Source organism: Stegodyphus dumicola, chromosome 4 (assembly GCF_044657685.1).
Source record: "Stegodyphus dumicola isolate Sdum_Otavi_A_Nest chromosome 4, ASM4465768v1".
NCBI lineage: Eukaryota > Metazoa > Arthropoda > Arachnida > Araneae > Eresidae > Stegodyphus > Stegodyphus dumicola.
Genome location: NC_140771.1, coordinates 28,665,902 through 28,684,190, shown reverse-complemented (window position 1 = coordinate 28,684,190; position 18,289 = coordinate 28,665,902). Strand labels below are relative to the sequence as shown.

Below are 18,289 nucleotides of genomic sequence, written 5' to 3'. Positions count from 1 at the left end.
TACAAGAAATATGTTTTGATGAGAATCCCAACAAGCTCAAGAATTTCATAGTGATCCTTAAAAAAAGAGATCACATTAGGAGGTGGGATTCTCCAATACCAATAACCCTTTGATTCCTTTGAACTTCTCCCTAATCTGTAACAGTTTTAATAATTCTGAACCACTGCATAGAGAGGGAAAAAGAGAGAGACTTGCCAGCAGCTTTGTTATTGGCGACAATGTGGATATCCTTCTAATTGGAATTTATGCGTATACAGTCAAAAGTCATTAATTCGGAATGATCTATAATCCGGACCTCAAACCTAAAAACTTTCTGCGCATGCGCCGCGTTGGCACATGCGCACAGGCATTTTACGCGTGCACGTAAGACCTTGACTACTGTGCATATGCGTGTGCGCAAGTGCAGAATATGTTTTCGCCTGCGCGTTTAATGTATAACGGACAGTTTAAGCTAAAATTATCTAATTATTTATTTCAGTTAATGTTAATGATTGCGTTATTCCTTAATCTTTGAAATGGATCCCGCTTATTATTTTTTGCAGCCCGTAAGAGCAATTTTATAAAAATAAACTTGAACTTTCGATTACGTTAAATAGAATTTCGGATGCTGGAACTTCCAAAGGATCTACAAAACGAAAGTATGTTTTGATGTCCAACAAACAAAAAGTGGAATTGCTGCAAAAAATGGATGAAGACACGAAGAATGTGACAGAGAGGTTAGTGAAAACGAAAAAATTTCAATTGACAAGTTAGTCGGTATTCTCGGCATAGCAATTAACGGGACTTGAACAGCGGAACTTTGTAACTGAACAAGAAATTATGTCTGTTTATAGAATTAAAGAGAAAGTATTATCACATAAAACGAAGCAACTTAAACAACTTACATTGAAAGAAATGTTTAATAAAGTAAACAAATAAATATTAAGCTTTTTTTTTTTTTTTTTTTTTTTTTTGTAAATTTTGATGCTCTTTAGATCATAATTGTTCTTTATTTCATAAATTATGGTTTCATATTTTTAATTTTAGAATTTCTGCATGCCATCTTACGAGATTTAAACTGATGATCTGTAATCCGGAATCGCCGAAGTCCCGATGAACGACTTTTCACTGTATATAGCTTTTATTCACTGCGATTGCAACTGCAAACTCTTAAAGGTTACTAATGTGTGTACTAATGGAGCAATGATATTTTAAACAATATTGTTACAAATTTTGCACATAGACAGATGATTTTAGTACAGTTATATGCAAAATTGTTGTATTTTTCTGTGTAATGTAACATGAAAGATCTAAGAGAGAAGCTATGCCGGAAAGGTAAGAATACAGGAGCAAGTCCATTTAACATCAAGTAAATGGGTATCTCGGTAATTTGGCAAGATACCGGCCAAGCTGGCAACAGTTTTGGAGACTAATTTTGTCACAGTTTCGCAACAGTTTTGGAGACTTATTTTGGCGACCACTTGGTAACATTTGGGTCTGGTCCCTGTATTACCGTAATAGGTATTGTAATTGAATAAATGTAAATCATCACTGTTATTAGCTGTAACCGTAATTTGATTCTCATATTGCCTTCCAGTAATTTCAACAAGCAAAAAGTTTTAGAAATATCTCAGGGGCAGATGAAAGCTACCGTCTTTTTCCGAAAATAAGACACTGTCTTACTTTCCTTTTTGGTCCAAAATACGCGCTAGGGCTTATTTTCGGGGGAGGGCAAAAATAAAAGTATATTTATATATTTTTATTTAATATTTATTTTACACAGAATACAGAAATTTAAATTTATTCAATTACAGTCATGTCATCTTCTTCTGGAACATCGTTATAAATAAAATTCTGAATTGTATTCTGATTTTCTTCCAAATCCATTTCCTGTTGAATCATTGGTCCGAATCTCTCGTCTTGCGATATAGCTATCGTTAAATGAATACTTCTTGTCTAAGTAGCCTGTTCGGAGTGCATTGGAAACATCACTATCAGTTATTTTGTCCCATGAATTTTTTACCCAATTCACAAATTCTTGTAAGCCTGGTTTTACAAAATATCCTTGATGATTTCTCACCATTCTGTTTTCAATATATTCATTGATTTCCATCCACAAATGATCCTTGAATGGCTTGTTTATTGCTGATGTATCATAAATTATAATACGACGTTTAGCTTAAGAGAGCTTCTCCTGACGCATGCGTCGTTCGCGTTTATCCGCGCGGTGATGAATGATGACGTAACTGTTTATTACGTATGTATGTATATGTATACCATTCTTACTTCTTCGCCCTTTTTTTTCTGCTGTATGCAACTATGTTTAAGTTAATCTCTGTCATTAAAAATGTTCATTGATATTACAATCTATTTAGGCTTATTTATTTCTTCAATGGTTATGGGCCCAGGAACGTTTCAACTGTGCTTAATTAACAAAATACCTATTTTAAAATGAACATTTTGAAGTTTTCGAGCATTGAACTCTTAAGCCTAATTCAGTGCAAGAACTGTTACGTCTAATCAACGGTAAGAACTGATCAGCGTTCAGTTAAGCCTATTTTTATAGCGCTCAATCTTGTTTTTTGGCTGTGAGAGACTGTATTACATTATGTCGCATTTGACTACTATAGAAAAGCTCGGAAAAGATAATTTTGACAGTTGGAAATTACAAATAGAAGCAGTATTGATTAAAAACGACCATTGGGATTATGTAACCGGTAAAGTGCTAAAACCTGCTGAAGGAACCGAAGACGAAAAGAAATGGCTCCAAGGTGATCAAAAAGCTCGCGCAGATATAATTCTTGCTATTAATCCTAGTGAACTGTGTCATATAAAGCATTGTGTGACATCAAATGCTGTGTGGAATAAACTCAAAGCCGTATATGAATCGAAAGGACCTGCGAAGAAGGCTACATTATTAAAACAGCTTTTATTTAGAAAAATGGTGGAAACCGAAACGATGTCTGAACATTTGAATAATTTCTTCGAAATAGTTGATAAGCTTAAACAAATGGAAATTGACATAGCTGATGATTTATTATCGATTCTTCTGCTCTATAGTATTCCAGAAAATTTTGAAAATTTTAGATGCGCCATCGAATCAAGAGATCAGTTACCTAGTCCCGAATCTTTGAAAATCAAAATGTTAGAAGAATGGGAAGCAAGAAAAGGGAAAACGTCTCAAGATTCACAGAATGCATACTATACTGATTATAAAAGAAGAAATCAATAACAGAAGAAAAATGAAAAATGGAAGGTGAATTCAAACAAAAATTTTCCAGCTGAAAGAAATTTTCGAAACTTGAAGTGTAATTACTGCTCGAAAATTGGGCACAAGGCATCTGAATGCAGAAAGAAAATAGCTGATAGAAAATATGTGCAATCAAATAAGGGAAATCAAGGTTCTATGATGGCTTCTAATTATGAAGAGCAGATTAGTTTAGCAGTAAACAATGCTTATCAGAAGACCTCCTCATGGTGCAGATAGTGGCTGTACATCTCACATGTGCAATGACAGAAGGTTATTTTCAGAATTTCACCCTCGAACGAATTCAACCATAAAGTTAGCAGTTAACAAAACAGCAAAAATTACAGGAATTGGAGCTGTCCTTATCACAGTACCTAACGGAAATAAGACAATTAAACTTACGCTCAAAAATGTGTTATGTGTTCCGGAATTAAAATGTAATTTGCTGTCAACATCTAAAGCTACTGCAAATAATCGTTCAGTGATTTTTACAGAACGACATGCTAGAATAATAGAACCAAATGGATCTATACTAGTGCAGGCTATTCGTCATGGTGATCTTTATTATATACATCCAAGCACTGAAACAGCTGCAATAGCACAGGTAAGTGATTTTGTAAAGTGGCATCTTAAATTAGGTCATTTAAATGAGTCTGATTTGAAAAGACTTAAGTCTGATAACATGGTTAGAAATTTAAATTTTAATAACACTGAATCTCTAAAAGACTGCAAAGTCTGTATCCGAGGTAAACAAACTGTGCAACCTTTTCAAAAAGAATCAAAATTTCAAAGTAATGAATTACTGAACTTGATTCACTCAGATTTGTGTGGACCTATGAGAGTCCCATCCCATGCTGGTTCGCGTTATTTTGTTACTTTCATAGACGACAAATCGCGTCATGTCGAAGTCAGTTTTCTTAAAACTAAAGATGAAGTGAAAAATGCATTCATTAAATACAAAGCTGCGGTCGAAAATCGTCTAGGAAAGAAAATAAAAATCCTTCGGACTGATAACGGTCTCGAATATCGCGGAGAAGAATTTAATAAATATATTCAAGAATGCGGGATTAAACGAGAATTCTCTGCACCAATGACTCCTCAACAGAATTCGAGAGCATGGCCAGATGTTTGTTACTACAAAGTAATCTTCCTCAATCCTTTTGGGCTGAAGCCTTGAACTGTGCTGTTTATATTCGTAATCGTTGCCCGAATCGAAGCCTGGGAGTAAATAAAACACCGTATGAATTATTTTTTGGCATCAAGCCAACTGTATCTCACTTCAAAGTATTCGGACAGAAGTGTTTTGTACTTAATAAAAGGTCTAAAGGGAAATTCGATCCTCGTTCAGAAGAACATATATTTGTAGGATACTCAAATGAATCGAAAGCATACAGGCTGTGGAATAAAAATTCCAGAAAAATCGTTATAAGCCGAGATGTTAGATTCATTGATGAATTTGAAAACTCTACTAATTATGATAAAGATTTAGAAGTTTTATTTCTCGAAAATATTCCTGATAAAAAGAAGGAAGAACCTCTGAATGTAAATCAAATATCGGCTGATGAAATAACAGAAGACCCCTCAAATGTGGCAGAATCATCTGCTGAATCATCTGATAATGAAGATTCTGATTCCAAAGCACTACTTGAAATGCAGATTAAAAGGGGGCCAGGTCGTCCAAAGAAAGTCAAGACTGGGAAGCCAGGAAGACCAAAAAAAGGAGTACCACAATATAAACATAGAAAAGGAAGAAGCACAAATTGCTGAAGAAGATACAAATCCGACATTAGAAGAAGCATTAAATGGAAGTTATGCTGAAGAATGGCATAAGGCTATGCAAAGTGAGTATGAAGCACTTGTTAAAAATGGTGCATGGAAATTAGTAAAGCGACCACACAACAAAAAGGTAATAGGATGTCGCTGGGTTCTTAGAACGAAATATAATGCAGATGGAACAGTTCAAAAGAGAAAAGCTCGATTGGTTGCTAGAGGATTTGCACAGGAACCTGGAATTGATTTTAATGAAACCTTTGCTCCAGTAGCCAGAGCAAGTTCTATAAGAACTGTGATTGCTTACAGTGCTGAACAAGACCTTATGTTATATCAACTAGATTTTGTTATGGCTTATGTTAACGGAGATTTAAAAGAAGAAATTTTCATGGAACAAGCTAAAGGTTTTGAAGACCAAAATAATCCTGATTATGTTTATGCTTTGCAAAAGTCTCTTTATGGTTTGAAACAAAGTGGAAGACAGTGGTATGAAAAATTAGACAAAAAACTCAAAAACTATGGATTACAACCATTACAATCAGATAAGTGTGTATACAGGATGAAAACATCTCAAGGTGAGTTAATTCTAATTTTATATGTTGATGACTTAATAATAGCAACAAATAGCTGTGATTTATATGCTGAACTTAAAGGTTATCTTTCTAAAGAATTTCATGTTAAAGATTTAGGCAAACTTCATTATTGTCTTGGAATAGAATTTAATCAAGATGTAAATAATAATTCTATTAGTTTATCTCAGCAGAAATATGTTGATAATATTCTACGAAGGTTTAATATGCAAGATGCAAAACCAGTAGCAACTCCTTTAGATCCTAGTGTAAAGTTAAGTAAAGAAATGTGTCCTTCTGAAACTGAAAAGGAAGAAATGAACAATGTACCTTATCGCCGTCTAATTGGTTCGCTTATGTATCTTTCTGTGTTTACTAGGCCGGATATTACATATGCCGTCAGTCACCTGAGCCAATTTAATAACAATCCTGGAAAATTACACTGGTTGGCTGCAAAGCGCGTTCTTCGATACTTAAAAGGAACTAAAAATTATTGTTTAAAATTTCGAAAGACTGGAAAAGCACTTATTGGATATACTGATGCCGACTGGGCGTCTGACATTAATACTAGAAAATCGTATACAGGTTACCTATTCAAGCTAGCTGGAAATCCGATAACATGGGAATCACGAAAGCAACAAACTGTTGCATTATCAAGTACTGAAGCAGAGTACATCAGTCTTTCAGAAAGTGCCAAAGAAGCAGTTTATTTACGTCGTTTTCTTAAAGAATTAAATTTTACTACTGATTATCCAACCATTATATATTGTGATAATCAAGGTGCACAAAAGCTTATGAAAAATGCTGTTTATCACTCACGCACTAAACACATAGATATTAGACATCATTTCATTCGTGAAATTTATGAAAGAAATGAAATAGACGTTAAATATGTGCCAACAGAGAAAATGCCCGCTGATGTACTGACAAAAACATTGACTGCTTCGAAACATTCTAAGTGCTGTAAATTAATTGGAATAACTGTAAATGATTAATGTTTATTTTTTTTTCAGCCGCCAAACGTCGAAAGGGGGATTGATGTATCATAAATTATAATACGACGTTTAGCTTAAGAGAGCTTCTCCTGACGCATGCGCCGTTCGCGTTTATCCGCGCGGTGATGAATGATGACGTAACTGTTTATTACGTATGTATGTATATGTATACCATTCTTACTTCTTCGCCCTTTTTTTTCTGCTGTATGCAACTATGTTTAAGTTAATCTCTGTCATTAAAAATGTTCATTGATATTACAATCTATTTAGGCTTATTTATTTCTTCAATTGCAATATCAAGTGTCTGGAGGTAACCAGTCATTCCTGCCGGAATCATTATTTCATCAATCTTCCTCTCAGCAAGAAAGTTTTTCATGTCTTTAGCGCGGTGAGTACTGGCTGAATTCCAAACTAGTAAACCTCTATTCTGACCCCTCAACTGTGGGGGCAGCATAAAATCAACCCACTTTCTTTAACGAATTCTTTTTGTTACATTATTTTAACTAGGGATTATTCAGGGGGAATGTCTTATTTTAGAAAAAGTTCAGAAATCACGATAGGGCTTATTTTCGGAGGATGTCTTATTTTCAGAAAAAGACGGTATATAACATTGGAGAGAGATATAACATTTGAGATTGGAATTGTAATAATAATAATAGAGTGAGATCGGAATACTGAAATATCTCTGGGTAGCTTTCTCTATAGATGTGCTTTGCATTGCATTGTGTTTAATGTTCACAGTAGTTTGAAGGGTAACTACTGATTGTACTCTGTGATATTTTGAAGAGTTAAACAATTATTTCTGCAGAAAGTTCCAGAGCTTTGAAGTGTTTCTTTTGATAACTATATTAATCTATCATCGGACCTGTGTGCATTTAATCTACTATTATGAACCTGTATGCATGCAACAATATTGTGCAATAAAATTTGGTGCACAATTTGGTGAAAATGCAATGGAAATTTATCAGAATGTAAACCAGGTATAAATCAAAAGCACGTTAACCTACCATTTTTTAGAAGTGAGGGAAGGCAAAATGAGTTCTGAAAGAACTTCAATGGAAAAACAGAGGGAAAAGTCAAACAAAAAATATCAGTAATATTGTCTTGGATGCTTGAAAGACTGTAGAAAAGGCTTTGTCACATTCAACCATGCATCACAGATACACATATATTCTCACATGATAAAATTCCCTATCGCAATGTTTTCTCTCGTCATTAATCCCCTCTCCAAAAAAAACATTTCTGTAGTTTCACAGCATTCTTAGTGATTTTAGAGCCTGACTTTAACCCCGCTGTTTTTTTTTTTTTTTTTTTTTTTTTTTTTTTTTTTTTTCCTTTACTGCTGATGAATGAAAGCTGCGTTTTTGACACAACATAACTGCTGCTGGAAGAAATTTGAAGATGATAAAGAGGAAAAAGAAAGAAAGAAATCATCAACGGAAATCAGCGTAATACAGTTCAAGAGCTAGCAAACAGGCAAAATGTTCCAAAGAAACTTAAATAGGTAAGGCAACTACAATATGTGGATACCATGCTTCTACGTAATACAGTTCTTGAGCTAGCAAACAGGCAAAATGTTCCAAAGAAACTTAAATAGGTAAGGCAACTACAATATGTGGATATCATGCTTCTGTTAGAGTAGAATAAGCTCAGCCAAATTCCATTTTGTGGTTACATCTTAAAACAAAATGAAGAAGCTGCTGCCTTACGATACATAACCAAGGATTATAAACAGATTCTTTATATCAATGTTATTAAAAAAGAAAAAAATATGGAATGATATATTAAAATGGTATTCTGTACATGATGACATAATATAGAAATAGTTTATTAGTAACTGTTATTACCACCTAGACCATTAATTCTAAAAAAATATTCTTAGGTTGCAGTTCTGAAGGCAGATATCAATGCCATCAAGGCATCTGAAATGAAAGAAAGTGCTGTGTTCCATCATGATAATGCCACATTCCATGTTTCAATAAATGTTCAACAGACTAACTGAGTATGAAGAGATGCTTTGATTCATCTCTCTTATTCACCTGCCCTTTTAAACTTTCATTCATTTAAATCAGTTTCAAAGTTTCCTGAAAAGTGGCAAGTTCACTTCTTTAAAGGCTGTCTAATGATAATTTGATGATTCCAATAAATTTGAGAAGAGAAATGTTTTAGCTGATAGAAAGGCTGCAAACAGCAAATGAACAAAATGAAGCAGATGTTGCTCAATAAAGTTTTCAGTTGTTTTTGTATTACTTGATTAAAAACTTTCTAAGAGAAACAGCACCATTTTTGCATGATCCAACAGAATGCAATATACTGATCTATATCAAATCTTCTCGCAGATACTATAGTAATAGAAGCGATACTACAAAAAAATTAATAATAATTTATTGAGTGATATTACACTGGCATGCTAGTTAACTCCAATTAATGTAATAATTCTAAACTTTCACATTATTGCAAAATATATAATAAAATTTTCTCTTTGAAAACAAGTTCAGTTAGCAAATGAAGGGAAAAAATTTCAATGAATTACAGAAAATTCTTCTATAAAGATATCAAGAATAAAAATCAAATTATCTTACATTTGGTTCACTACTAAACGAATACAACATTCTGGTATAAAAGATTATTATTTTATGAAAACTATATTAATATAATAAGGGTTAATGTCTATTCTGTGAAATAAAGTTTAAATAAAATATTATTCAACATTTTCCACATAAAAGTAGTTTTATACACAATATGTTAAGTAACAATATATTAAATTCTATTAATTATAACTAGCAACCTAAAGTACAATTTAAATATAATTCATCTTAAAAAAAAATTTTTTTATTGTTTTGAATCACTCAATAATGTATAAATCAACCAGCCATAAAGCTGAAGTATAAATACCAGACCCACGTGGATATAATTCCTTAAGTTTTCGATTTTTCAGTATTCCCACAATTTCTTCCTTTCTTTTATTAACAATACATAACGACTGAAACCTAAAATAAGAAAATTTAATCTGTATATACTTAAAGTTACAAGCATTTTCTTAATTTTTTTTTTAAAGAAGCTGTGTTGTCAATACTTACTTTGCAGTAAAATCTTTACCAAGTTTTTCATATACTGCATCATCAGTTACAGAATTTTTCTTTTTTAGCTGTAACACATGTGGTCTTGGAATTTCTTCTTTAGTGTACAAGCTTACTCTAATCAGAACATTCCTTTTGTTCTCATAATTTTCCAACTAGAATATTCAAAGTTTTTATGAAGATTACACGACACTATTTAAACGAGCTATTACTCAATACTGTAAAGATACTGAAGTAGCAAACTTTATTGCAAGAACTATTTTAATGCATGAAATATCAAACAGCTGAGTTAAATTATGTTCATGCAAAAATAGTTTAAATATTACTAAGAAGTCAAAATAGCAAGATAAAAATATTTTATGAAAATAACTGCATTATTTATATAAATAAAATAAATTATAACATTTATGGTACAGTAAAAGGAACAGTTATTGATTCAAACGTTTTTAGCAACAAAGGAAAACCAGATGAAAACCATAGAACTATCATTTTTTATTTACAACTTTAACTTGAACTCAATTTTTTGGGAGTTTCTGAATTGGCTGCAATTGGCTATTGTTGTTTAAATTTTTATCCTTTAAAACTAAAAATTGTAAATAACATTGTGTCAATATTTAGGGAAGGTAGGTCAAATTTTAGGGAAGGTAGGTCCCATCATAAGGATTAAGGATTGCATAGGAACCCATGTGTGTAAATATCAGGGGTAAGTAGTAGCAGAGGTAGAAGATGGGAAAAGAAGCAAGAGTGATTAATTTGAAACAGTTATTGGACAAGAATACAAATGGTGTATAACAGCTTAAATGTTATAACAGATGCTCGAAGTTTGCACCATCAGACACCAAACATGCCTGACACCGAAGGACCATTTGAATGCCCTGGATTAGTTGATCTTTCTGGAGTAGGTTCTTCTCGATTTGTTTGATGATGTTCCACCAAATGTGAGGTGCAACATGTGATTCCAACATGATGGGGCCCCTGCTCATTTTGGAAGCCATCAAAAGTATCATGTATCACGATTCTGTTATGTCTGAAATGGATCTCGTGGCAAGACTCGCTTGCACAGCTGCTACAATCAAAGAAACTCCCAGTGTGTTTGAACATGTCCTGCAATAAATGGTCCATCGGTGTCAGGCCGGTTGCAATAAATGGTCCATCGGTGTTGGGTTCTGATGGTGCAAACTTCGAGCATCTATTGTAACATTCAAGCTGTCGTACACCATTTGCATTCATGTCCAATAAATGTTTCAAATTAATCACTCTTGTTTCTTTTCCCATCTTCTACCTCTTCTACCACTTACCCCTGACATTTCCGGGCATGGGTTCTTATGCAATTCTTAATTCTTATGATGTCTCCCACCTCCTCTAGAAGTTTATCCCAACATTTACAGTACACCATGTAAATAAGATTTGGGGAGAAATGCATTTTGGACATAAAGGCCAAAATATTTGGTAGGCCTTAAATTTGAAAGTAAAACAACTTATCCAATCATGAAATCTCACTGAAGACGACAGTACAAGGAGATGTTGCCAAACTTGCACCAATTATTCTGGCAGCGGTTTTTAAAGAATCAGATTGTTTTTTGTTTAGTTGAATAATGAACACAAATTATGGAATATAGCATATAAAAAACATAAATCGGTTATCATAACTTTTTACCTTGCATGGTCTTGCCATTATTTATCTCATTTCAAATAAAGTTACATGTTTGGCCATTTTGCAATACCAGGGTCGTGTAACTCTATTGTCCCATAGAAAAAAAATTCTAAATACAGTCTTTTGCAAAACTACCGAAGCACCATGAAGGATGTGGTTGTTTTTGATGAAATTGAATATGTATAAAGCTCATACACAGCTAATAAAATGATTAAAAAATCAAGGTCATAATACCTGTTAACGACTCACAATCACCTAAGAATGTTTAAATTAGTAGTTGGTCAAACTGCCCATGGAGGAAATGCACGCTTGAATTTGTAAAGGCAGGGAGTGGTAGAGGTTCCTAATGTCATCCTCCGACACATTCTGCCAGGCATTCATCAGCTGTCGGCTGTAGATCTGCGATACTTAGTGGTGTTCAAATCTGGCAGCCTACTATATCCCTCACATGCTCATTTGGTGAAAGGTCTAGTGACAGGGTTCGTAGCCACATTTTAATTAAAAAAATCTGATGTGTACACCACATGACTTCCTTGTACGGAATATTAAATTATACGCATTTTTTCTTGCATTTCATTTAAACTTATTAGATTGAATTAAGCCTACTTCACCGACAGCGCATAAACCACAATAGAATAAATGCATTCTTTAAAATTCACTTTGTTTACCATAACGACACTCTGGCACTAGGTTTACTTAACAGTATTATATTTCGTTCATATTATAACTCAGAATGCACAAAATTTATATCATTTAATAAATTATCTAATCGTTGCCACATGTTCTATTCAAATACTATAATAAAGCTAGAACTATGAAAGAAATTAAGCAAACAAAACAAAAAAGAAACAGTTTTTCACAGACGATTGAGTATTTCTCATTCAATTAATTCAGTTTTCACTTCGCAACAAGGCAAAAATACATAAAAACTCAAAATATCTCTATTAAAAATTACGAAGTAAATCTTAAACGCTTATTTCCTCGAAAAAACTCCAGAAACGATTAAGCATGATTTAAATAATAAATGAAGGCGTTATCTTTGTTGTTGCGAAGCTAAGTTTCTCTAGATTGGCAACAAATTTGCTACTCAGCTGTTTCATATGTAAACAAGAGCAATGGCCGCCATCAAATTAGGCTTAGCGGCACTTAAACAATTTTAAATTGTTGATAATTCTAAAAATATTGCATACAGATTTACTAAAGGCATAAAACCGTTAACCAGAAGATAAAAACAACATAATTCAATCATTTTTAAAGCAAAAAATGTACAATTTACAAACATATGAGAGTAAAGAAACTGAGATCACTGAGCCGGGTAACAGAATGGATATATATATAAAATATATTTAAATTTAAACAAATTTAAATTCTTAACTACATATAAAAGTAAAAAAGCAAATTTAAATTCTAAAAAAAGGAAAAAAGCCAAAATAATTAAAAATAATTTTTAAAAAAATGTGCAAACATGTAAAAGATTTAATTCTCGAACTAATCTACAATATCATTTAAATTCAGAAGCATAAGCAAATCAAGTGCAAAATCTATCCATGAAAATAAATCTACTAATTTAATAAATTAAAATTAAATTAAACAATTTTTTTTAAAAATGCATATGTGAATGACCGTAGAGTAGGCAGGAGACAGACTTATCAAGGGGAAGTTGCCTCCAAACCTAACTCTCCAATCATTCAATTCGTGTTTCGTCATTCATGCAGGCAAGGGTAAAAGTCAAAACCAAAAGTAATTCCAATAAAGTGGTACCCTTAGAAATTGAATGACGAAACACGAATTGAATGATTGGAGAGTTAGGTTTGGAAGCAACTTCCCCTTGATAAGTCTGTCTCCTGCCTACTCTACGATCATTCACATATGCATTTTTTGAAAAAATTGTTTAATTTAATTTTAATTTATTAAATTAGTAGATTTATTCTCATGGATAGATTTTGCACTTGATTTGCTTATGCTTCTGAATTTAAATGATATTGTAGATTAGTTCGAGAATTAAATCTTTTACATGTTTGCACATTTTTTTAAATTATTTTGGCTTTTTTCCTTTTTTTAGAATTTAAATTTGCTCTTTTACTTTTATATGTAGTTAAGAATTTAAATTTGTTTAAATTTAAATTTCATTCCTTGCAGCAATGGCGCAAAGAATATTTAATTAAATATGTATTTTGCTTCATGCAGTCACCTTTAACAGTAAAAGCTTAACTAACCCGCATACTCGGAAATTGCCAAATATTCCGGATAGTAACTGGAAAAAGAGGAGTGGGGGAGATTGTATTCGTTCTTTAGATTTGGCTAAATAAATGATTTTGACATTTCGATATGTGCATCATATAAAAATAGACCAACAGAACTGAGAAATAATCTGCTTAGAAAGCACAGTAAAACTCTTTTAAGTGTTCATAAACAAATCTCAGACTGAAGATCAAAATTAATTATCTCTCCAAAATACTGCAAACGTTATTGCGCAGCGTAATTCTTCCACATGTGATATTACGCAATCGGAATCAACAGCTGCCGGTATTCGGAGAATAAAGAACTAAATAAAGAAAAAGAAACAGACTTACTAATCTGGGGTGTTTCTGATTCTAATTTTCAACAGACTGCGTTAACCCCTTCGCGCCAACTGTCACGTCTACGTGCCAGCAACGAAAACACTCATTTCCCGGCCGACACGCAGGCGTGCCAAAGCATTTTCCCGTTCACTACCGACTGTCCCGTATTTGTGCCAGTGTCCTGGAACGTTTTTCAAACTATAATTTCTGCCACAAGATGGTGCTGTATGTCCATATGGTTTCAGATACATGTACATTAGACCTTCTACTCGAAATGAGAGAAGCATGACTCACATACACGTGTTTTTGATTATATAAATAAAAGGGGAAATAAATGTTTCCGAACGGCGTGATTTATGACATCTCTTTAAATCGCACTTTATTCACACGTGGTAGTTGTTTATTTAAGTACAGAAGTTTTATTTGCGCTAAGGTGTTGGGTATTTTGGTTTGCAGTTCAGTTTTTAGAAAATAATTAGATCTTGTTAGACGTGAATTCTTTGTTTTTACCATTGCAATGTCGAAGCGTCGAAAATGTTTAACAGAGCATGAAATAGCGGAAATGATGCAAAATATTTCAGATATTGATTCCGAAATTCTTATATTCTGATATTGATTCTGAAAGATTAACTGAAAGACATTTTCCAAAACTTTGTTCAAAAGAAACTGATAAGAAAATGAGACGACGATGCTTCGTTTGTTCACATTCCCGGAAAAATCCGCCAAAATGGCAAATGAGTTATTACGAGTGCAAGGAATGTAACGTAGGACTGTGTATAGATCCCTGTTTTCAAGTTTTTCATACGAAAAGAGAATTTTAAGTAATATATTTAGTTTTCAGATGTATAATGTTAAAAGTCATAAAATGGTGAGTAATGAAAATAAAATGTGTAAAATATGCATTTAAACAAGAAATAAGGTAATTAAAGTATATATATAAAAATATCTATAAAGCATAAGCCATTTAAATACTCTATAGAGCATTATTAAACAATGTGTTGATACTTCAGAAATTTCATGGATTTAGGCTTAGTAGCAAAAAAGCCCCCGGCCCTGAACAGACACTCGCGTAAGATAGTGTCGGCCTCCGCGATAAGCGCGTGTTTGTGCTACCGGGCTTGAAGGGGTTAAATTTCCGGAACAGTATCAATCTTCGCTTAGGTTGGGTAGACCGCTAAAACTTTTAGTCCTATTCAATCTAGATTGGACAGTGACAAAAAAAAAATCCGCTGCTTCAATATTAGAGATTTTGCGGAGAAAGGGGAGAACCTGCCAACCTCTGTAGTGTATAATGTATTGGGAAAAAGAAAAAAAAAATTATTTTAACTATTCGATTACTTTCCTTTTATTTAAGCCATTCCGAATATTATTCCCTAGAAAGCTAATCTGTGTAAAAACACACCCATTTTTGGAAGTTTATCTATACTTCAGCAGATTATTTCTCAGTTCTGTTGGTCTATATTATTATAAATATTCATGCATATACTCATAACATAAGTATAACGATCATAATAAACACGAATATGAACTGACCACACGGAACGAGAATGCAAATTATTAAAATCTTGATAGAAATTCAAATGTGTGTAGTATTTGGGTGGGAGGAAAAGAATACCGAATGTACCGGAATTGTCTACCATTTTCGCAATTCTTTGACCAATAGAACGACGTGCACCTGTCTGTACTCTCGCGCACACCATAGGTTACGGTAATGCAGAGAGGGGGGGAAGCAATTTCCGGGAGTAGGATTCACCATCTGATGTTGCACATAAGGAAGAAAAGTTGTTTATTTAGTTTCGGCTTTGGTACGGGAAAAAATGCAAGTTCATTAAAAAAAAAAAAAAAAAGGATTAAAAAAAAGCATTAAAGCAAAAAATAAGCTCTAAAAACAAAAAAATAAGGGCTTTAAAGAAAAAGTAAGCACCTATAAGAGCCTTTGTATTTTATTTTCAAATATAAGGACTTATAAGCACTTGTAAGGACCGCTACGAACCCTGAATGACCTTGCTGGCCAAGGAAGAGTATCAACGGCACGGAGACAGTCCAGAGATATGCGAGCGGTATGTGTCCTGGCATTATCTTGTTGGAAAATGGCTCCAGGATGGCATGCCATGAATGGTAATGCAACTGCCTGCAGGATGGTATCAACATATCATTGAGCTGTTAAAGATGTATGGAGGATGACTTAAGATGACCTGCTGTCATAAGAAATAGCGCCCCACACCATCACACCAAGCGGTATTCATCACTGAACACTATACGATGCTAGTCTGATGGCAGCCATGATGACTGGCTGCTACACCACTTCAGACGACTTCAGCAATGCTGTGGGGTCAAAGGCAAACGTCTTAAAGGCCTCTGTGAGTGTTACCCTGCCTCAGATAAGTGCCGCGAGATGGTGGACGGTACCACGGGTGGTATAGACTTGGCTGGTGGTGTGTTGAATAGTTGACAATGAAACTGTTGGAACGGTTCGGGACTGACGAACTATCATCCTATCTTGCCTCGCTTTGTGCTCCTTGGCCTTCCAGAGTCTTCATTTCATCGTCAATTTCCTTGTAGTAACCATTGTTGCCAACATTTTTGCACACCTATTGCTCGGTATGACCCCCCCCCCCTCAGCTTCACGCAATCCTACAATGTGACCCCGTTTGAAGTCGTTTAGTTGTCTGTAAGGCTTTCAATATCGTTGTAATGCCATCTTTAGTTGCTTTTTTACCGAATTACAATGGCAGCAACAAAAAAAGATAAATTTTCCACCTCTGTTACTGGTTTCATACTTTGAGAATTGCACACTAGAAATGTGCATTATGATCGCAGGTCCTGTTCATTTGCCTTGAAACTTTGATCATTTGCATGTTTGATCAAGATGTTTTTGCATACCAAATTTCATCACAATTGCAAAAAGTCCTTCTTGGTGCTTCGATTTTTTTGCAAAAGAGTGTATTAATAATTTTTTTTAATGCAAGTAAAAAACAATACTTATATATTTCTTTATAAAAATTAAACCAGCTTGTTGAGAATTAATTGGGTTTATATAAAACCAAGGTGAATTATATGCATGTGAATAATATGTCATAGTTATTTTATTTCTTTGGAGAAATTTTTTTCTAAAATTATAAAATATTCCATTTACTTGAGTTTTCTGGCTAGCTGAATACCAGACAGTCAGGCTTTTACTGTACTTACGTATTTTCTTGAAAACCAAAAAAAGTTGGTAAAGGTCCCACCAAACTTGCATCAATTATTCTGGCAGAGTCTTAAGGAACAGACTGCTCTCTACATGTTATGGATATAGCATATAAAAACCATGAATAAATACAAGCTCAAACTAGTACAGTCATTCTAGGGAAGTTTACAGTTCTATTACAAATTTTAGTTCCTTTTCGAATAAATACTTTGTCGAGCACAAGGTTGGGCACTGCTGACCTAGAGTAATGCACTGTCACAAGAAAACATTACATTAGAAGGAAAATATTTTCTTTATTTAACTTTAGTTCTTATACCATATCTTACAAATTGTTTTATTGTGCTTCATAAGCTGTATTGCAAATTGGAAACATCAAAAGTTTCTTTGCAAAGAATGATGAAAACAAAAATACTTAAAATTAGTTTGTTTACAAGAAGATTTGGTTTACTCCCAAAAATATTATAAACAGAAAAATAATTTATAAATAATAATTAAAAAAAGAATTACGACTTTTTATTAATCATCATCATGTTTATAACAGATATGTGACTACAACTGCTATTCTTTATTCTTTTTCAGGAAATTACATGCATTCTCTCACTTAAAACTCTCTGTTTTATCTTATTCATATATTTAATTACAAAATATTTTGCTTGATATTTTGATAACTCTTGTATTAGTTAATATGATTCATCAGATTAGACTATGGTTCTTTTAAATTATTAGGAAAACAGTTAAATCATAAAATTTTTTAAATGAAAGAATACCTTTACAGTAGGACAGGATTTTTTACTATTGGTAATGCCTTTGCCACCTAGGCTTCCATGTGAGCCCTTTTCACTTTCATAACGGAACCTGTACATTTCAGCTGGTTGCACAATTAAATTTAAGTAAGGCATTCCTTAAAAAAGGAAAAAAAAACTGACCCTTTAATTTCATAATATTTTAGAAAATTCATCAATAATATGCATTAAAGACAATGATTCAATTCAAACAACAGATTAAAAAATTATACACATTTTCAAACAAATACAGTCAAAACTCTTTGATCCGGACGTCCATAATCCGGAATGATCTATAATCTGGACCTCAAAACTACAAACTTTCTGCGCATGCGTAGACGCATAATGCATGCGCATAATACAATCCGGAATGATCTATAATCTGAACCTCAAAACTACAAACTTTCTGCGCATGCGCATAATACGTTTACGCATGCGCGTTTAATGTATAATGGATGGTAT

General features: G+C 33.3%; 1 protein-coding gene across 9 annotated transcripts in view; it reads right to left on the bottom strand.

Annotated features, from left to right (window-relative positions):
• Rel (nuclear factor NF-kappa-B family member relish) overlaps positions 1 to 18,289 on the bottom strand; it is a 161,206-nt gene that overhangs the window by 123,130 nt on the left and 19,787 nt on the right. For 8 of the 9 annotated variants that reach the window (XM_085814642.1, XM_085814644.1, XM_085814645.1 and 5 more), the window contains exons 3-5: positions 17,813 to 17,946; positions 9,641 to 9,795; positions 9,456 to 9,550 (exon numbers count right to left, since the gene is read on the bottom strand). In XM_085814642.1, coding sequence (XP_085670768.1) covers positions 9,456 to 9,550; positions 9,641 to 9,795; positions 17,813 to 17,946 — 384 coding nt within the window. The remainder of the gene's footprint in view (positions 1 to 9,455; positions 9,551 to 9,640; positions 9,796 to 17,812; positions 17,947 to 18,289) is intronic. The other variant, XM_085814643.1, reaches the window with a different exon arrangement.